Source organism: Calypte anna, chromosome 13 (genome assembly GCF_003957555.1).
Source record: "Calypte anna isolate BGI_N300 chromosome 13, bCalAnn1_v1.p, whole genome shotgun sequence".
In the NCBI taxonomy this organism is placed as follows: Eukaryota; Metazoa; Chordata; class Aves; order Apodiformes; family Trochilidae; genus Calypte; species Calypte anna.
In genome coordinates this window covers 7,449,851-7,471,187 of record NC_044259.1, presented here as the reverse complement: position 1 = coordinate 7,471,187, position 21,337 = coordinate 7,449,851, and the positions used below count along the sequence as shown (strand labels likewise).

Below are 21,337 nucleotides of genomic sequence, written 5' to 3'. Positions count from 1 at the left end.
TTGGGCAGCCAGCATCCTCCTGCCCTTGAACCTGCCTCTCTCTTACTGATGCTTTTACAGTGATGCCTATTTTGAGCCAGAGCCCAGCACCATCAAACAGGTGTTTCTCCAGCCTCTGGACTGGGCCTGTGGTTGTCCCACAAGGAGTGTTGCAGGGGCACGTTGCTCCACCAGCAGCTCAGGGTGGTTTCTTTTCTTAAATACTACCAAAAAGAGCTGGCTGAGGGCTCCTGCTGTGGCAACGAGTGTGAAGAGAGCTGGGAGGTGGCTCAGCCTTGCTGTGTGAGAATCATCCTGTGAAAACAGTTTTGCAATGAGGTTGTGCAAACCTGGCTCTGTTGCAGGAGAATGCAGTCCTGCCTCCTTTACACCCTCCACAGTGGTTGTGGGGTCCCACGCACCATCCCACACATTGTCCCACACCCTGACACTGCTTGGCAGGTTCCGTGTTGGCAGGGTGGGAGTGCTGGCTGCACAGAAGGGTGCTGATGCCAAGAGTGCTAACGAAGAGCCCACCCAGATGGGACCTTTCACTTGGCTTATCCTGAGCGCAACACCTCACCCTGGCACACAAACAACTCTGCTCGACCAGCCGGCGCCTATTTGCTTTTCTCTTGTAAGGAGAGCCAGGCCAGGGCAGCCAGCCTGCTCTCACACCTCCCAGGGGAGCCCTGGAGAGGTGACAGCACTGTGACACTGCTCCCAGTCCCCAAACCATCCAGGTGAGCCAAGCAGAGCCACCGCCCCAGGGTAGACAGGAGGAGCGTGGAGCCAGTGACAGGGCAAGAAGAAAACAGGTTGCACACGGAAGAAGGAGGTGTCAGCTGCTCCCTGTGAGGGCATCCTGCAAGGAACTCACTGGAACCAGGTCTGAAAAAACAGACTGGAATGGGAAATATGCCTGAGGCAATGCCCATGGCATGAGCCGGCCAAGGGTGGCCAAGGTTCCTGCCCTCCTGTGGTGGCCCCAGTGGGGTGAGGACACCATCCAAGGGGGGAGCTCTGCCCAGTGGGACTCCCTCAACAGCTGAGTTGGTGCCCTGGTGTGGTCAGCCACAAGACACTGGTGGTAGCAAAAAGGCTGTGATGCACCTGGAGGGGCGATGACTTCGTTGGACATATCAGTAAGAGCACCTGCCCAATGATCAAGGTGGGAGACCCCTGACACAGCTGAGATTCCAGCACAAAGGCCACCCAGCCAGGCTTTCCACTGCTTCAGAAAGCACCTGTGTGACGACTGAATCCCTGCTGCCACCTGCAAGGGAGGAAGGACAACATCTGCATCCAAGAGCCACATCCAGGTAAAGTCCTTGCTGCCAAGTCCTGTGTGGGTCACCTCTGCCTGTGTGCCTGCACTACCACAGCTATGTGTCTCTCCCTAAGCCCGTATGGTGTGGGCCTGGAAACCATTCTCATGAAGTGGCTTTACCCCAGCCACCTGCCTAGCCAGGGGACATGAGTGTGCATGAATTTCTTCACACTTCTGTCAGAAGGCTCCTCTGTTCCTCTTGCCCTGTTTAGCCATCTGCAACTGCTCGTGGGTGCTGCAGCATCCCTCTGACAGGGACCAGGGATGGCAATTTCATGCTCTTGGCCCCCACACAGCCCCACCAGCTGCACCCGGGCTCTCTGAGGGCAGGGTGGGATATGGGCAAAGAAGAGAGTGGGATGGGTCTGTGGGCAGGCTGGTCCTCCCAGGAAGCAGCTGGACAGGCAGATGTGTGGAGATCCTCATTCTGCTCAGCCCACATCAATCCCTGCAACTCGGCTGGAGGGAAGTTAGCTTGCACCCCCAGAAACAGAGCTGGAGGAAGGGCTGTGCTATAGGGCTCATCCTGGCCCATGGGGAAGTTTGGCTCTGGTCACAGATGCTGCCTGGGACCTGCATGAGTCACTGAAAGACTCAAGAGTCCTGTTTACTGTGACACTTTTAGGACACCGTGGGTCAGCCTGGAAAAAACCAGGTGCTGCTGTTCTCTCCTTGTGGCCGGGGCTGGGCACAGCCACAGGAGCTGGCTCCAGCTCAGCCTCTCTCCTCTCAGTAACTTGTTTATACAAAAGCAAACACTTCACGAGTGAAAAATAACTTCGTGCCAAATAGCTGCTGGCTCCCAATCTGTGCAACTGCTTCCTCAGTTATAGATTTGCATTTCTGTTTGCCCCGAACCCTTTTTCGTGGTCCAGCAACTGGGAAGCAATGGCAGAGCAGCCCTGTTCATGCCTGCCTGCGGGACAGCGCGGGGGAATTCTGTCTGTTCGTGGAAGGGCTGTGGAACCACAGGGGCACCCACCGGGCTTCCCGTACTGGTGCCGAGCTGGCAAGTGCGGCAGGGGACACACCGGCTCGTTCCTGCGGTAAACAAATACGGTCGGATTCTCCGTGTCTTTTTATGGCCATGTCTCAAGCGTGTTGCTGGCTGTGTCACCACGGTGTGAGGGTGGGCAAGGGGCAAAGAGGAGCCCGCACTTGCTGTGCCAGGGTCTGATACAGACCCGGGACAAGAAGCCCGCTGGCTGCTCCCGCACGGACTCCTCCGTTCTCTCCCCCCAGCCCCTTCTCCCCGCCGGGTTTGGCTGTCGGGGGAGGCGGTGAGCACACTCCGACAGCCCCCCCCGCCGCCGCCGGGCCTGCGCAGGAAGCACCGCGCTCATCGCCGGACCGGCGGGACCGGCCTGAGCCCCGACACCGGGACCGGCGGCAGGCGGGTGATAGGGCCCGGTATCAGGTGCCACCGCCCCTCAGCGCGGTCTCGCCCCTCCCGCTCGGGTTGGGTTTATCCTTAACCTCCCGCGGGCAGCGGAGCGCGGCCGCAGGCGGGTACCGCTCCCGGTGCCAGCCCCTGCCTCCGCAGCAGGTAAGAGCCGGGGCAGTGGGTTTTGGGGCGCGGAGGTAGGGAGCATAGTGGGGGGCGGGGGGGGTAGCGGGAGAGGAGGACACGGAGCCCGCCTCTCGGGCGCAGGGTGGGAGCTGCGGGCCCGCGGCACCCCGTGCCTGCGGGTGTCGGGGTGCTGGATGGAGGACGCTGCCCGGTCCCCGCTTTGCAGACAGGGATGCTCCGAGGTGACAGGGGGATGTCGCAGTCCGGCAGCTGACTGGGAGGGGAGCTGAAAAATGAAACCTGCTCCTGCGCTCTCTGCCTGGTCCAGTGCTGCTCAGAAATTCTTTTAATACTGCACAATTCCCTTCTTCCTCTGGTTTCAGGCAGAAAGAGTGAGGGGAGGGAAAGAGGTTTCCCCCGTTTGGGGACAACCCCCAAAGCAACTGAGTGCCCTGGGGGATATTGGTGAAGGGATCAGTGACATCCCAGCACCCGTAATGCCTCCAAGCTGCAGGGCGTCTCTCCAGGGCTCAGGGGATGTCTCAAATCCATCTGCCTCCACTGCAGCCCTTCCTCTAGACAAGGATATTGCTGTCACCCTCAAGGAGAGGACAGTGGGCTTGTACAACACTCCTTGATGGGCATCCTGCTGGCTGAACATCTTGAAAGCACCCCAAGGGGCTCAGTAAAGTGTTTCCCATTCCCCGTGTCCTATAGTAGCCAATGCCATGTCACTGGTAGGGGTGGCAGCCCAATCCACGGAGAGCAGGGATGACAGATGGCGGGGTAACGTGCCCCTGTAGGGCAGGCAGAGCTCCCAATACCTTCTCACTGGCCTTTGCTTGCTCTACCAAGCTCAGTGTTCCTCCAGGGCAGCTGTGAGCATGTACCAGGAGGGGACATTCCCCCTGCCTGCTGATAGCAGCTGTACCACCCACTTAATCGGCTGAACCTTTCTCTAGCAGAGGCTCGGCTTGCCCTGCCTGCCCCTCTCCCTGCTCCCCCGCAGGCACCTGGTGCTGAACGGCCTGGGGCAGACACCTGGCCTGATGCAGTCCGGCTCAGGGTCGGGCACAGATGGCACTGGTTGGGGAGGTGGCAGCAGGCAGACGCAGAGCTGCCCTGCCTGGGTCGCTGCTGGTGCCGTCTTCCTTTTTATCCAGCCGAGCCAACTCCGCCCCGCCTTCACTGTTCACCTCCTCCGCAGTCAGGCTGCCTGGCAGCATCCCTCCCCCCGCCTGGGATCTGGATCCGGCCGAGCTGTGCGCTGGGCTGGCGTTGGCTGTGCTGTGTCTCTTTCTCAAGGCCTCCTGCCTGGGACTAAGCACTATCTGTGGTGCTTTAGTAACTGCTCCATCCTTCTTGGCATCAGTTAGAGCAGAAGACGTTCCCTGAGAAGGAAATGGCATGAATCCTCTCTGATTTTTCATGCCCTCCACAAGCAGAGAGGAGAGGGAAAGGGAGGGGGGGAGGCTGCACACCGGCACTGCACACCAGGGGCTGCCAGTCCCTCTGGCAGAGGCACCCACAGCTTCACCCACTTCTCCACCCATCCTCGTCACTTTTAAATCATCTCTCCCTGCCACAGAAACGCCTCTTGTTCAAGCACTGCAAAAACACTCTTTGTACTCTGAATAGGACTCTGGAAGGCAAGGCAAGGTGCCAGGCGCCAGCAGCCAAGGCAGGGAGGGCACAGCTAGCCCTGGCAGGCAACCCCTGCTCTGATTTTGGGGACCATCCCCTGCACAGCCCCTGTGCTGGGCAAGTGCAGCTGGGCCCCTGCCTGCACCTGGGGCTCCCCTGCCTGCACCATGGCCCTGCATGTGGTCGCTGGAATCTGGGCATGTGTGCATGGCAGGTCCCTGCCTGCCCTCGGCAGCCTGCCTGTTTCTGGTCTGAAGCACTTTATGGTTTTAGAGTGTCATCCATGCCTTGCTTGCAAATGCAGATGGCTCGAACGTCTGCTAGGATATGCTGTGGGCACCAGAGCATAGGTTTCAGGGCTGCCCTTGCTACAGCCTGCCCCTTAACCACCCCTGTTACCTCCTGCAGGGTGTCCTACCGAGATGGCAAGTGCCCAAGGGGCAGAACCCGATGCTGAGGGCACAGCTGAGCCCGAAGAGGCAGTCTATGAAGAGGTGATGCCCTGTGAGAGGACAGAGCTGAGCCAGCGGCTGGCCATTGAGGAGCTCATCACCACTGAAGCCAGCTATGTCCACAACATCCAGCTCTGTGTGTTGGACATCCGAGCACACCTCCAGAAGAAGCAGGTGAGAGAGGGTACATCCTCCCCAATCCAGAAGCTGGGGACTATGGGGTCAACCTGTCAAGAGCTGCCACTCACTTGTGTCACTGCAGGGAGTTCACCAGATGCTCACCTCCCATCTTCCCAGGCTTCCCCTGATCAGCCAAGGTTGTGGATCAGCTGGACATTGGATCTGACCCAGTACAGGCATCCAATAGCTTTAACCCTGCATCTGTAACAAGAAAAGATCTAATTACCCCACTTGCAAGCACAGTCATGTCTCAGCATCCCAAATACCTCCTGAAAGAGAGCATTGTTCCAGCTCCTCAGGTGTTACTTGGGGCAGCTGGAAGGACACAAGTGCTCAGAAGGGAGTGAGCACCTCCAGAATATGGTCCACCCCTGTCTGATATATTTGGCTTATCCTTTGTTCCCTTCAGCTGCCTGATCTTGACCTGGAGGGACTCTTCTCTAACACTGATGACATCCTCCACGTCTCCAGACGGTTTCTGAAGGGTCTTGAAGCCACAACCACCCAGCATGAGCATGAGCAGCTGCTCAGCATCAGTAAGTGGTGCAGCACTGAGAGCAGATCCATGCCCACCCATACCTGTGCTGGTGCTGGCAGTGCAGCTGCTGGGTGCTGTGCCCAGGTGCAGTCCTCAGCCCCCCTTGCTCCAATGCCTCCTGCACTTCCCTCAGCTCCAGGAAGTTGCAGTCACTCACACCCACCCTAGAGGGGCAAGGCAGACCTGCCCAGGCAGCAGAAGGCAAGGTGAGGGCAGCATCAGGCCCAGCTTAGCAGAGATGCCCAAGGATGCAGAGCACTGCCTTGGCACATTTGGGTGTCACTGCTCTGTTGGTCTCACCCTTCCAGCAGGCTGGGGAGAAACCTTCACCTTTCTCTGAGATCATAGGAAAGGAGCTTTTCAGCCTCACTCTCCTTCCCCAGGCACCCTGTTCCAGGAGTTCAAGGAGGAGATGGAGACTGTCTACAAGATCTACTGTGCCAGCTATGATCATGCTCTCTTGCTGGTGGAGAGCTACCGCAAGGACCCCAGGCTGCAGGAGGAGATCTTGGAGACCTTGAATGCAACAGTGTAGGTACCTGCTGCTGAGGCCACTACCTCTGTACAGTTTTACCTACTGGCCTTGCCCTTCTCTTGGGACAAGTTGCCTGCACAGCTATGTGCCACCAGGCTGAGTGTAATATGACAGCCATCACCTCTGTGGCAATGCCTGGTGTAGTCCCTTGGCAGCTCATCCTGCATCCTCAGGGCCACTTGTCAAAGGGGTGCTACAGGCTGATGCTTTTTATCATGGACCATAGAGCAAAAGATGGGGTGGCATCTACAGATCCTGCCTGCTCCACATCCTCGCATTGCTCACAAACCAAAGAGGCTGTGTCCAAAGAGGGACCATGTTCCCCAGCTTGAACAGAGAGACAGGCTGGCCCTGAGAGACCCGATAGACCCCTCCTGTGCAATATATTAGGAGGGTGACAAACACTATCAGAGCTAGGAGCAGCAGAAGAGGGGCTGCTGGGATTTTCTGCTCTCTGTTTCTGGGCACAGAACTCTCTATCAAGTGGTGCCTTGCGTGTGGGTAGAAGAGTTGATCCCGTGCCTCCTAGCTAGACAAATGCAGCATTGTTCAGGGAGGGCTGGGTGCTTGTCTGAGGCTGGCACAGCCTTTGAGGATGGCATCCCCATGCCAGCACTCACAGAGGAATGTCCCACCAGCTAGCTGAGAGCAGGGGTCCACAACCAGAAACCCCCCACTGCTGCTGGGCACAGCTCACCCGTGGGTCCAAGGCAGCAAAGATTCCCTGCAGCAAGACAGGGGCTGCTTCCTCCCCACAGTGCTCACAGAGAAGCTGAGGGGAGTGGCAGGGCAGGGTGGCAGTCCCCTGCACCAACCTTGAGCAGTTCCCCTCTCTATCAGGCCTCACATGAGTGCATCAGACCTCAGCTTCTTCCTGGTGATGCCAGTGCAGAGGATCACCAAATACCCACTGCTGCTGGGGAAGATCCTGGAGAACACTCCCACCAGTTCCAGTGCCTACCCAGCCCTGCAGGCAGCCGTCCACGCCATGGCCCAGGTCAACACCAACATCAACGAGTACAAACGGCGTAGAGAAGTGGGTGAGTGGGCAAGGGCCATGACATTTGGGATGCCCCAGCCCCGTTCCAGTCACCTCCCTTTGGTGTTGCCCCAGTTCCTACTTATGTCAGTTCAAAGCTCTCCTGCCCTCCACCTGTCCTACCTGGTGGGGCCCACAGGCTGGTGCAGGCAGCTCCTGGCATGGTGCAGGCAGTTTGTGGCACTGCTATGGTTCTGCTGGTGCCACTTGGGCAAGACCTGAAGGCAGCAGGAGCAGGGTGGCATGGGGGGGGCTGAGCAAAAAACCAGTCTGTCTGCATTCCCAAGGCTGGGGAATGGGGAGGAAGAGTCCTGCCCTTGGGATAGGAGAAGCCAGACTCCCCACAAACAGGAGCTTGCTTTTCTTTTTGGTTTTCATAGTACTTTCCCCCGGGCTGCCCTTCTTTGATGTGGCTTGTGTTTACTTATCCTGTTGATCGCGACTTCTCAGCTCCGGGGCCTCGGTGCCGCTCACCCGCATCGCCTGCTCAGGCTGCTGAGATTGCTGCCCTCAAGTTCTCATCTCTTTTCCCCTCCCACCTTGTGTTCCCCCCCTCCTCCTCCCTCCCTCCCTCCCTCCCCGAGGTAGCAACCAAATACAATAAAGCTGAGCATCTGACTCTGCGGGACCGCTTGGCACGGCTCAACACGCACTCCATCGCCAAGAAGACCACGAGGCTGAGCCGGCTCCTCATGCACGAAGCTGGCATCGTGGCCAAGGTGGGCAGCCCGCATCCCACCGCAGCTCCTTGGGGCGTTTCTGGTGCTTTCTGCTTCCCCCTCCCCCCCTCCCCGACACGCCTCAGCAGCAGGACGGGCGAGCTCAGCCGAGGTGGCGTGGCCGATGCTGACACCCAGTGGCCCGTCCTGTCACAAGGCCACAGCCCCATGTTCGAGCAGGCAAAGGCTGACTCCTGGCCCTCTATCCAAAGGATCAGTGAGGTAGGAGGGATGCAGGAACACACCTCGCTCCCTGCCTCAGAGCAGTGCAAGGGAGCTCTTTGGTCCCCAAAAGACCCACAGGATCCTCGGGCACCCCAGCGAAAGGAAAGACAGAGAATCACAGAATGTTTAAGTTGGAAGAGACCTCCAAGATCACCCAGTCCAACCTTTGACCAACACCATAGTTTAACTACTAAACCATGTACTTAAGGACCAGGTCTAAATGCCTTTTAAATGTCTCCAGAGATGGTGACTCTACCACTGTCCTGGGCCATTCCAGTGCCTGACAACCCTCTCAGTGAAAAAATGTTTCCTAACATCCATCCTAAACCTCCCCTAGCACACCTTGCATCCATTTCCTCTGGTCCTATCACTAAGGATAAGAGGCTCTTTCCCTCCTTGCTCCAACCTCCCTTGAGCTAGTTGAAGAGAGCTATAAGGTCTCCTCTCAGCCTCATCTTCTCCAGACTGAACAACCCCAGTGTTCCCCAGCACTGCACCCACCCCAGAAGCCCAGTTTCAAATTCCTGTACCTGCTCAGGCTCTCACCTGCCTATCTCCAGTACTGGGAGCTGCAGGCAGCTGCCTGCTGCTTTTTATGTTAGTCCCCAGTGAGAGGCATCAGCCCTGCCCAAGGCATTGCCCTGCTTGCCCATGCTGGGAATGTGCTGCCTCTTGCCTTGCAGACAGAAGACAAAGAATATGACAACCTGGAGGAGCAGTTCCAATGTGTGGTGTCCAGTGTGGCCTTGCTGAAGGAGAACGTGGCATCCTACCTGGGCCACTTAGAGGTAAAACCCTGACCTTGTAATGGGGGTTGGCCCCATCCAGGCCTCATTTCTTGGGGTTGCAGAGTATTTGAGCCCTCTGGAGACCAATAGCAGTTGGGGATGTTCAGGGACTTGGATGTCTCAGATAAAATGTACTGTTGTGCCAGGGGCTTGCACAATATCCAAGGATTGTTCAGGTCTGGGGGATCTTAAAGCAAAGTTGAGGCTTTGCTGACACAGTCTGAGCTGGGTGTCATTTGAAAGTAATCAGTCCTTAAACTAGTCATTATTTCCAGGTATAAAATAGCTGGAAATGATAAGTGTTGTTCAGCCTGGGAATTCTTCTGTTAATAACAGGTATAAGGCAGAAGCATCCCTTGATCAGGCCTGACAACAAAGTTCCCTTCTGAGATCACCTGGGTCAGTAGCTGCTCTGATTTTCTATGGAAATCCTTCAGGGCATCTGAGGAACATGAAAGTATGAGTGATGACAAAACTTGCAGTCCCCTGACCCTGTTATCAGTAAAGTCTCAGGAAATGGCAGAGAGTTCAGAAAGCAACAGTTCAAGGGCTGGAAAAACCTTGTCATGAAAATATTGACACGGGCTCCCCTTATAGGTTTGGGGAGGAGGAAACAGGGATCAAAAGACTCTCTGAAGTCATGCTTGGATTCAGCTTTCGAGGAGCTGCTGGTAGGGGAAGGTGGTGCAGCTGCATAGATGCCCCATTTTTTTTCTGAAAGCTTTTTACAGCCGTTCTGAGGAGCTGATGAAGACTTGTTCTCATAGAGTAGAGACAACCTGGCCTCTCTTTGCCCTGGGTGACAGTTCCCTCTTGTGCATCTGTCTGTAGTACTGGCCCCATCACAAGGGGAGGCAAATCTATGTTCATGCAGCATCAGCAGAGCCACCTCTGCCTCTGCACCCGGGGAACAGCACACACATCTCAGAGTTGGTGCTTTCAGCTCAAAGCATCAATACTTTTCCCCTTCTACATCTCCATCTCCAGTCCCCCCCTGCAGCAAGGCAGGATACAAAGGAAAGGCCTCCTAAGCATGACCATAGGCAGAATAAATACAGAATTTAGGACAGAGATGAGTGTACTCTTTAAGAGATGCCCTTGATTTGAGGGGAAATCAAACAAATTGCTCCTGTTGCTCCAGAACCAGCTGCAGGAGCAGCATCCCAAGCAGCAGAAAAAACAAGCCCAGGGAGAAGCAGGAGACCAGGTTTTCCATGGCACTGGCAGCAGGATAGGAATCTGGGAGCCCAGTGCTCCACGCTCTAGGTCTAGAGGTGGTGGGTCAAAATCTGTCTCCAAGGCAGGAGAGAGGCTGTTCCTTGCAGGGATAACATTGGAGCAAAGCCTCTCAAAGCAGAGGAAGGTCTTTTTCCAGCCTTTCCCTAGCTGCTTTCCTTTACCCCAGTCTCACACCATACACAGAGGTGTGGGGGGAAAGGTTTTGTACACAAATAAGTGCAGGAGACTGCAGAGCACTAAATCCAAACATCAAAACACCAGCCAACATCAAGCTGGGGCAGGCTGTCCAGGGCCACTGGGCAGCCCTGGCTGCCTTGTCTTGCTCCTACTTGCTGGAGTAGGAGTGCTTTGGCAATCCAGTGCAGGACCCCTGCTTAAACACAGAGGTTTGTTGACACCTAAGCAAGTTCCCTGGCTCAAAAACAAGATTAGCCCAGAGCATTGGTCCCACTGGGCTGCTAGCACAGCATGACCAGGCTGGGATATAGCCATGTCTTTGGAAACACAGGGATATGTTAGGGATGGGTTAGCTAAGGTTGGGCTGCTTCTGCAGGCCAGGTCTGATGGTTTTCTCGCTTTCAGGCATTCCTGTTTGCCACTCCACACAAGTGGGAGCTGGAGATCGACGAGGGACCTGCCCTGCAGTACCGCCGCTTTGCAGAGCACCTCCATGGCACTGTTTTCCCAGAGTTTGTGAGTGCTTCTTTCCTGTAGGTCTCCTCCAGGGTCACAGTGAAGCAATGCTCTCATACCTCCTGCCAGGGCACAGCAAGGGCTGGCTGCTCCTCCAGGGCAGCCAAGAACTGAGTCCCCTGAGATCTGAGCTTGAAGAGGTAGATAACAGGTCCATCAGCAGTCCCAGACTCATGAAGCTTCAGTGTCCATTCGGGAGACAAGAGGAGATAAGGCCAGACATGGCTACAACACAGATCTGAGGTCCATCTGGTACTGGAGATAAGCTGTAATGTCCATCTGAGGGTTCTAAGAAACTCACAGCAGAGATCTGAGGCCCCCCCAGGAAACAGCAGCAGAAACCATCTGACACAAAACAATGGTGAAGTAGCAGCTGGAGGCCCTTAAATGGGCTGTGGGCAGGGGTGTGGGTGTAGGATCCAGGTGAGGCTGGTCTGGGCCATTACAGACTATTTGTGTTTACAGGGCTCTGACATGTTCAGGGCCAGCCCTGCAGGCTCAGGGTGGTGGGAAAGCAGGCATACTGTTTATTTGACTCACACAAGTTTGTTTGCCACCAAACCTCAGTCCAACCTACCCACAGCTTCTGGGCATCTGTTCTCACCTTTTGGAGCCCAAGAGTCCCTCTTCTGTCTCCTTCCACCAACCCTGTTTGATTCTCCAAGATTCTCTCTCAGGTAGTGGATGCCACCTTGAAGGCAGTCAGGGAGATTTTCCAGGTAGTGGTGAGTGTGGCAGGAGACACTGAATGCTGACATTCCCAGGGATGGGGAAAGAGGGTAACTGTATGGGATAACCACACAGACCTTGGGCTGAGGGTCTTGGTCAAACCAGGACAGTATGACCTGCATGGGATAGGCACTGCAGCACCTCTGTTGGCTCATGGGGCCTTGTGTGTGAGGGTCCTCCCTGATCATTTGTATGGAGCACAAGTTCTGAACAATGTCATGCATGACTGCTCTCTGCCAAGGATTTGCTTTGGTTGGCATCCTATGTGCCTCTCCTCAGGGAAGCGAGATGCCTCAGGTGCTCCCCATTCCACACAAACCCTTCAGTAGGTCCATGAGAATTTTCTCTTCTGTAAGACAGTGTCCCCTGCAGAGAGCTGGGACTGCCTGGGGGGGTTGACATGGGGATTTGGGTTCTCTCACCCCACAGAAACGCCGTCTGGACAGGCTGGTCTGCCAGCCCCTCTGCAGCCTCTCAGACATGCTGGTGGGTCCACAGCAACTGGTCAAGAAGCGGCTGGACAAACTTCTGGACTATGAGGAGATACAGGACCGGAAGAATGAGATGGGCAGCGTGACGTATGATGAGGAGGCAGCCATGAACACCTACCTTGCCATCAATGCCTTGCTTGTGGCAGAGCTACCACTGTTTAACCAGGTGGCTCTGCAGCTCCTGGGGCAGATACTGTGCTCCCTCAGCACCCTGCAATGGGACCTGGCTGCCCAGGTCCTGCACCAGGCAGAAAAGGAGTTGGAACAGGTGACAGTGACTCTGCAGTGTGTGTGCCCAAACTGCTGCATGTGCTGAGCCAGATCTGTCTTCTTCAGGCTTGAGACATCATTCAGACATCAGGGCACTGAAGGTTTGCTGTAGCCAAGCCCACCCTTGCAGACACACAACTCCCTGTCCAGCATTTGTAAGTGATCTCTCCTCCCCTTCAGCAGGGGAAAGCCAAATTTTGTCTTCTTCACTTCCAGGAACTGTCTTGCTCTCTCTTTGAGGACATCACACTTCATTTATTGATTTGATGCCTGAGAAATCAGTGCAAACTCCACTCTCCTGAGAGCTCCATGCTGGGAAGGCAAGGAGGAGGAAGACAGCTCCTGGCCTGAGGAATGAGCATCCCTCATTCCCTAGTCCCCTGGGAGATATCTGCCAGAATTCCTCACTGCACAGGTGCTTTCTGAGCCTAATGTTTGCAAATGTGGTAGATCGCACCAGTCCACAGCCCTGGGGCAGAGCATGGCCCTAGCCTGACCTATTGGCTAAGCTGAGAAGATGCAGCTATGGGGAATTTCCTCTCAGGCACTGTTCATACATTCCTGATCATGAGGGTGGATTCCCCCTGCTCAGTCTGGGTTGCTTATGCTGCAGATATCTACCCTGGAGCTATATCCACCTGTCTCCCTTTATAGTTAGGTGGGACATGCTGTGGGCTTGGATCAGGACAGCAGGACCCAGGGGCTGTTGATGTGGGCTGGGTGTAGCCCAAGACCCCCTTTAGGAATGGCCCTGCCCAAGGAAGGTGTCTCAAAGCCAGAGAGGAGCAGTTTTGATCCTAGGTGCAAGGTTCATCTCTAATGGCAAGCTCTGCTCTCTTGCTTTCTCAGCCCTATTCTTCCTGCTCCCCCGCTTTTGACACTACCCACAGCTTTTCTCCTCCCTAGGGCCTTCTCTGATCTCAGGGTCTCTCTTCACAGCTGCCCCATGGCCACATGCCCCTGCCCAGTTTCTGGAAGATGGTACAAGACACTCTGCAGCAGTCTGGCACTCAGCTCCAGACCTTCTGCCAGACTTTTGAGACAGTCACACCGAGCCCTGTGACACAGGTAGGAGCTGTGAAGGGGGTCTCAGGCCAGCTGGCTCAGAAAGGGACATGGTGGATTGCCACAGTATTTCACCCGAGCCCTGACAGCAGGTGTCTGGGAAAAAAACCTGTCTGAAATAGTCTCAGCTGTTCTGGACCTTCATCTCCAAACCATGAGGTAGAGCAGGTAATTGGTGTGAAGGAGTTTCTCCTATAACCTCTCACTGGGGTGTGATCTGGCAGAAAGGAGAACACATGCACATGGGGGTCTTCATTCTCCTTTGTGTCTCACCAAGTGCTCCTGTGTCTCTTGGTCCCCACCAGCCTCTGAACCCCGCTGAGGAGCGAAAGGTCCTTTCTCTTGTGAGCAGACATGGACCAGACAAGCTTTATCAAGTTACAAGCAACATCAGTGGCAGCAAAGACTTGGACCTGACCTTGCAAAGAGGACAAATTGTAGCTCTGCTGCAAAGTGTGGACACTAAGGGGAACACAAGCAGATGGCTGGTGGATGCTGGAGGTACTGTGAACACTATGGGTAGCCTCTTCCTGCCTCAGCACCAGGGTCAGAAACCAAATCTGAACCACCTCCTCATCTTGGATTGCCTCCCAGGTCCTTCCCAAACCCACCTCTGCTTTGCTAGCTGCACCCATAGCCATTAGCTGTAAAGTTCAGGTTTCCCATTCATTCCCCCAAAGATCACTCGTGAATTGTAATGGCTGGGAAAGGAGAATCCTGTCCGCAAAGAAACATCTTGAAACCCCTTTTTGTGGGGTTTCGCTGCTGGATGTCCCCTAGCAAGTGACCGGTTTGAACAAAGCTGCTGTCCCATGTCAGGCAACAGTCAAGTTTCCTCTCTCCTCCAGCGTATGCCAGGCAGTGGGTCCTCATGACTTGTGTGTGTACATGTCCTCCAGGTCCCCGAGGGTTTGTGCCTGCTGGAAAACTCCAGCCCTATTGCCCAGTACAAAGCCAGCAGCCTGGGATTCAGATGCCAGCCCTGGAGACCAGCACAGAGAGAAGGCGACATTCGTATGCATTTCCTGAAGCTCCCAAGCCCCATGTGGCCACCTTCACTCCAGCTTTCCAGGTGAGAGTGGGGGACAGAACTCAGGACCATTACTAGCAACCCCACCAGTTCTATGATAACCCTCGTGTGTGCAATGTGTGGGTGGGAAGGTGGACCTGCTTTTCCAGCACATGGATGTTCATACATTTGCAGCCATGTGCCTAGCAGGGGTGTCTCACACCCCCTGACTGAGGGGCTCACAAGGCTGATGTCTGCCTTGCTGGGGTGTATGGAGCAAGAGAACTTTACTTGGTGGGGTCCCCAGTGTCGGCCTTTCTGGATATGTCCTGCCTTGCCTTGTATGTCCCTTGACTCTCATGTCCAACAAGGGCTTCCTCCCTCCTTCCTTCCCCTGCCTTTTTCAGGTGGTCGCTGGATTCTCCTTCACAGCCAGGAGTCCACAGGAGGTGACCCTCCAGGCAGGGCAGCCCGTGGTGGTGCTGGAGCCACACGATAAGAAGGGGAGCACAGAGTGGAGCCTGGTGGAAGTGAATGGCCAAAGGGGCTACGTGCCCTCCAGCTACCTGGTGACCATCCCAGTGCAGGAGCCCATGGGCTGGAGCTTGCCCGTGTGATCACAGCTGATCCACACCCCTGGGCGAAGGCTTTGTCAGATGAGAGCCCTCTGCTTAGCATCCCAGGACTCAGAGATGCTGGAAAGGGGTGGCCCTGGGCTGGGAGGATGGTGGGAAGCAGAATATGGCCCAGGCAACGTGGCTGTGAGGGATGGCAGATGAGAGGCACTTGTGATGGGTAGATGTGAGAGTGCCACACATGATCCATGTTTGCACTAAGGAGAGCAGCATGAAGGAGTGAGGGCAGGTGGCTGTAGTTTTCCAGGGATTTGCTGACATTCATGTCAGTGACAAAACTGTCCCTAGAGGTGATGAGACAGCATTGTCCTCAATGAGATCAGGATCAAGCTGCAATGGGTGCAGCATTGCAAAAGGGGTCTTCAGCCTGGCATGGAGCATCTGAGGCTCTTGGAAGAGGGCTCCTGGGACAGTGCTGGTATGAGCACAGAGACTGAAGTGGAGCAGCTCTGGAGACACAGCTCCTCCTCCTCACCAGGCACTGCATGGTGGCCACCCAGATGTGCCCTTGTGATCCCCTTGGCAGCACAGCCTTCATGTCCTGCTAAAGGGCACAGCAAGGCCAGCTTGTGCCCAGCCACACTATCAGCTGGGGGAGGATCCCAGGCTGAGTTCCCAGCCTTCCTGGACACTGAGCACCACTCCTGGCCTCAGTTTCTCCCTGTGCAGTAAGGCTGATGCTGCTCACCCCTTTGAGAGGCACTTTGAGCTCTGATGATGAGAAGTGCTCTGTACACTACTGATGCTACATTGTGTGACTGATGTGCTGACATTATAACACATTGTGCTGTTTCTCTGCCCCAGCTGTGCTTAGTGGTCATGCCTGACCTAAGGCTTGGGCCTTAGGCAACACAGCTCTGTGCCTCCGTTTCCCCATGGCTTAATAGGATGCTGTGTTCTTACATGATGCTGCTGGGGGCTCAGGGCAGGGAGGCTGGGGGCTTGCTACCTCTACCCAGGTGCCCAGGTTGAAAGCCCAGAGCAAGTGCTCACCCACACCAAGCCTGGGAGGGGATGGCAGTTGCAGAGCAGGGAACATTGCCTGGGGATGCTCCCAGCATGGGGAAAGCCAATGCATTCTGCAGACAGGAACAGCAGGCAGGCTGTGTTTCTGAGGCTCAATGGCCCAGCCCTGGCTCCACAGCAGGGCCAACACCTCCAGCTCAATGCTTGATGGCTCCTCCGGATTTTTCCGTTCCTAATCAAATCATATCAGGTCGGATTTCCCTCCCAAGCTGCCTTCCTGCCAGCTCAGCGAGGTGCAGATGCAATCAGCCCCACCAGCACAGGAGCAAGCAGCTTGGGCAGGTCCTGCTCTGCAGCCCATGGGGGCCCAGGACACTTCAGAGGGTGAAGGTCGACAGTGGGACAAGGAGTATCAAGGAACTGCTGGTGCCTGTGCCTTGATCTGCCTGCTGGAAGGAGACCTGGAGTGGGTAGGTGTTGATAGGCAGCTTATAAAACCGGTTGGGCTTTCTCTGTCCCACTTGTCAGGACTTTGGATTTAATGTTCTCTGAAACAGCAACTCCCCTTTCCCTCCCTCCTGCCACTGCCAGCGCTGCCTGCTTGTCAGTGCTGGCCAGAAGGACCTCAGTGTCCTCCCTGCAGCTGGCACAGGGGGTGCAGGCTGTTGTGGGGTGTCCTAGACCCCAGCTGCCTCTCCTGGGCCCCCTCTGGCCACCAAATGTCCATCTAGCAGCACTTGCCAGGGCTGACAGGCATGAAGGACAAGGTGGAAACAGTCCATGCACATACGTGAGCCACACACCAGTGCTCTGCAGGAGCTGGTAGCACTTTGGGGACACGCTGCTTCTGTCAGGCACCAGTTGCTCCAGACAGATAACATGGTTGTGCTGCAAGCTGGCTGCAGCTGAGACACCAAGAGTCTCTGCTAAGAAGAGAGGAATTCGCTTCTGTGGTTCCTTTGGTCTCTGGACCCAATAGGGCAAGTTGGGCTCTGCAGTACTCACCAGTCCAGCTTCCAACCTCGGTGGTGGGATCTCCACCATAGGACATGCCCTAGTACTTGTGTGGACGACACAGAGCACTTGACATCCCTCACTTCTGTGATCTTGCCACGAAGTGTTGCACCCACTGCTGCCCCAAGCCTGGAAGTGCCCCCTTAGAGTCACCGGAGGGTACTGGGCTCTTCCAACCTAAACACGAGGGGGAATAAAGAGCACAAGTGTGCCTTTAAATAGCCCAGTGAGGACAGGCTCTCCCGGGAGGAATGCTTTGGCCAGCCTGGTGGAACATGCTTGTGGCCGGGGGCATAGGGGGACAGCCTGGCAGGGTTGGCTCCAGGCCAGGAGGACAGGTCAAGGTTAGGCATGTCCCCCGCTGGCGCCACCCTGCAGGAGCAGGGCTATGCGAGGGGAAGGGACATGCATGACAAGGACAAGTTCTTTCCGTGCTCGGGGCTGGTCTGCAAGGTGGCAGCAGGCAGGCAGGCACCGCTGCCTGCAACCTGCAACCTGCCGACCTGCGAGGGCTCTGACACTGGTCTGGCTTGTCCAGGAGTGGCTGTTGCACTCCTGCCCGGGCTGATTCATATCCTGGATGTGCAGGCATTTGATTAGCATCCTCCCGTGGGGTGTGACAGCAAAGGGCCGTGTCCCTGGGATGCAGGGCACCAGCTCAGCCGTGCGCCAGAGATCAGGAGGGTGGCACCTCAGTCTCTGCTCTCTCTGGCCCTGCAGGGCACGCCTGTCCCCAGGGACATGGTAGGTGGCCCCAGGCAAGGTGGGGAGCTGCAAAGCAGATCTCCAGAAGGAAACACCCAGATCGCAGGGAGGATGGCTGCATGTGGAAAGGTGTCCGTGTGTCCCGTGGCTTGGCTGGGACACGCAGAAGGCAGGGAGCAGTGAGATGAAAGCAGCCACCATGGAAGATCCAAGGCTCCTGAATACTGCCTGTCTGCTCACCGCAGGGTGCAGGAAGGGGAGGAGAGACGCAGCAGGACTGCAGTGGGCAGGGGAGGGGGGCAGCGACGGGGACCCTTCAGGAGCAGGGTGACTGCTCCAGGCTGAAGGGCACAGGCAGGCCGAGCAGAGTTGTGTTTGCAGGAATGGTGCTCAAGTTCACCACCACTGCCAGGCTGAGCTGGCCCCGAGCAGAGCCAGCCTGCAGCTGTGCTGTCCCCAGATGCCCGCACATGTGTGGGAACAGGGTGGCCCACGTGAAGCAGCCCGCAGCCCTGGCCCCCTGGCCCCCGGCAGCCTGTGCTGGCCCTGCTCCTGGTGCCACCAGCCCTGCTTAGCTGCGTGGCCAAGGGAGGGCTGAGCCCCACGGAGAGCAGCTCTTGGGATGCTGGAGAGGAGCAGAGGCATCAGCAGCAACGCTCGCTCCAGGCCTGCGCAGCCGGCACCTGAATTGTCTAATAAAGTGTGAAATTGCTTTTATGCTCTGCTACCTTTGCTGAGACGGACCATCATTACGCCTCCCCCCTTCCCAGCCAGCATCCGTCTGCTGCCAATGTCCCTGCAGTCACGGCGCTGCCAGATGAGCCCCGTGCTGGACCGGTGCCTGGCAGAGTCCCGCAGGATGTCTGTGCTGGGGGCTGCAGGGTGGCACCCGCTGCCCCGGGGGTAAACACCTCTCCTCCTCATGCCATGTTAAAGCAGAGTCTGCGGTGAGGGTATCGGCCTCGTAGGGGGTTAGTCCCTGCCACAGGGCTGGGCCCGGCTGGGGGCTGCAGACCCTGTTTCTTTCCCTCATCAGATGCCCTCGGGGTGTAACACTCAGCTCAGGACCAAGCACAGCCCTGGGGCTGCTCTGCTGCCAAAGCTCTGCCCGTTCCCAGGAAGCCAGGAAGGAACGTGCCCATCAGATAAAGCCCACAAGAGATAGGGCTCCCTTTGGCTGTACCAGGAGTGCCAGGAGCCTCCTTGGACCCTTGCTCAGGTGGCAGAGGGCTTCCACCTCGGCAGGGACAGAGGGGCAGCCTGGTCCCTCCCTTGCCAGAGGGTGACTAATTGCTCCTGAACCACCTGGATGTGCACAGAAACTGTCCTCCAGCCTTAATAACAATAATCAATCATCTTGCTCTGTTGCTTTCTAGGGCTGGAAAGCTCGTGGGGCTGGCAGGGGTCTCACCCTGAGGAAACATGGAAACCTTTCTTTAGCAGTGGCTTTCTTCTCGTGCTTCCTTCCCACCGGGAGGGCAATTTGTGCCCAATTACTCCCTGCAAGTGGCAATGCCAGCTCCTTCTTGCTGTCACCATGCTGGTGTGCCTGGTTCTGTGCAAGCCATGATTTTGGAGGGAAGAAGGAGCCAGCTGGGAGCCCAGGCTGTGCATGGGGTGCAGAGACAGAGGGTCCTAGGGTTCCCTGTGCTGAACAGCCAGACAAGAGGGCTGGGAAGCTGCTGAGCAGGGCCCAAGGAAGAGGAGCCATGTCTGGGATTTCTGCAGTGCTCAAGATACTTTGCCCCGGGAAATGGTGCCACATTTTTCCTGCCACTGATAGTGTTAAACCCTTGATCTGGTTAAAGATTTCACCCACAAGGCAAACCCGGGTAGGTCGACAACACCCTTAGTGCTGCCTACTTCACACATGCTCCCCCCTGCTTGCAGCTCAGCCCCACTCTCAGAGCACATCCCCACAGCCAGACCCCACCACCTGGGCTGCACTCAGGCCCCTACATGGGGGATGGAGCTGGAGAATCTGCAGGCAGTTGTCACACAGCCTGGGAAGGCAGTGTCCCGCTGAGAGCTGCTCTTTCTTCAGTGTAACCCTGTAACTCACACCCCCTGCCACCTGCCCTGGCCACAGCTTGGCCCTGTGCCACTAGTCCGGGGGGGCTGAGAAGCCAGCCCAGCCCTGACCTGACCTGAGTCAGCTGGAGTAGGCGGGCAAAGCTACCCCTCACCAACAACTCAGCCAGAAAGGCAGCCCCTGCACCATGTGCCCCTGCCCTACCATGTCCCAGCGGTCCTCAGGCAGGGACCACCCAAGCTGGTGGTCTCATGTTTAATGCACCCTTTTCTTTGGGGCTTCCTTGGCTCTGCATTCTCATCTTGTCCTCAACTTCACTTCCCTGGCCAGAGAGTGCTCAGGATCTTTCCAGAGGCTGCAGGAGTTAAGGAGTGTGTCAGGAAGGAGGCACAGAGCTCCCTCCTGCCCTCCAGCTGGCTCCAGTGACAGTTGCATTTTCCCACTGGTCAGCCTGGGAAAGGGGACAGAGCACAGCTCTTCTCCTACCTCCCTGTGCCTGCATCCTCGGGCTGGCTGCACCAAGTGTCACAGCTGTACTTGAGACTGCAAGAGCTTCCCAATGACACAACTGCAAAGGTATCCCAGACAAAACCTTTAGTCTGTCTTTGGGGAGCTGGTGCCTCCCAAAAAGGCAGCCCTGTCTTAAGAGCCATTTTGGGCACAGGGGCTCGGGACCCTGGCTCTCTGTGGGTGAGCTGGCTGCTTGCCAGAGGCACAGCCCTGCTCTGTGTGTGCAGACCCCAAAGGCAGCTTTTTGCAGGAACAAATGAAGAAGGGGCAGGTGGGACAGGTGAGCACAGCACGGAAGTGTCCCCTCCCGTAGGTAGAGGGGTCATCCTGCCTTTTGCAGACACGGGGCTCTGGTGGGGGTGGCAGCCAGCATGCCGCCGAGGGTTACCACATACCCCCTCTGCCACCGGCCCTTTGAAAGGGGCCAATTCAGCATCAAGAGCCGATTCAAAGCCTTCTCCTTGCATCTGACACCCGAGGTAGAAAGTTTCCTAATTCGCACCTCACCTCCCCACCGCCCGGAGCCATCCCATCTGCTTAGAGAAAACCAGGCTCTTGGAGCAGCCGGGAGAGTGGCACTGCAACTCAGCAGCATTCCAGAGCCCTCCATCATTAGCATTCCACCTCTCCAAGCCTGCACAGCCTGTTCCCAAAGCCCGAATGGTAATTGAATGACTTCCCCCAGAATCGCCGCGGTTTTAGGGAGTGGAACATCATCTGGGGACAGCTCAGCACTTCCCCTGCTTCCCGCTTTCCCACCGGGACAGAAACCCACCCAGACGTCGGTCCAAGCCTGCTGCTCCATCTCTACCTGAAGGCAGTGTTTTCTGGGTCTAAAATTTGCCTCCTTTGGGATGCACCCAACTCTAGCAATAAACTGCAGGCACGAACCTCCTTTGTGTGCCCAGCCCGCGTCCGGGCTGGAGTTTACCTGAAACAGCCCCGGGGAGGTACGGCTGAGCAGGGGGCGGGGAGAAGAAGGCTGCCTGGTGATTGTTTTTACTAATGAATCCCTATAATCAAATCATTTTAATTTTAAT

The 21,337-nt window shown here is 56.4% G+C and overlaps 1 protein-coding gene across 1 annotated transcript; it reads left to right on the top strand.

The window, feature by feature from the left end:
* The first annotated feature begins 2,468 nt into the window (after positions 1-2,468).
* On the top strand, positions 2,469-15,960 carry ARHGEF37 (Rho guanine nucleotide exchange factor 37). The gene is made up of 13 exons (XM_030459409.1): positions 2,469-2,855; positions 4,872-5,089; positions 5,505-5,631; positions 6,017-6,164; positions 7,009-7,208; positions 7,796-7,926; positions 8,835-8,939; positions 10,761-10,871; positions 12,030-12,359; positions 13,301-13,429; positions 13,732-13,927; positions 14,326-14,498; positions 14,843-15,960. The coding sequence occupies exons 2-13, from the start codon at positions 4,886-4,888 to the stop codon at positions 15,050-15,052; spliced, it is 2,064 nt and encodes a 687-aa protein (XP_030315269.1). The 5' UTR covers positions 2,469-2,855; positions 4,872-4,885; the 3' UTR covers positions 15,053-15,960.
* Positions 15,961-21,337: the final 5,377 nt, after the last annotated feature.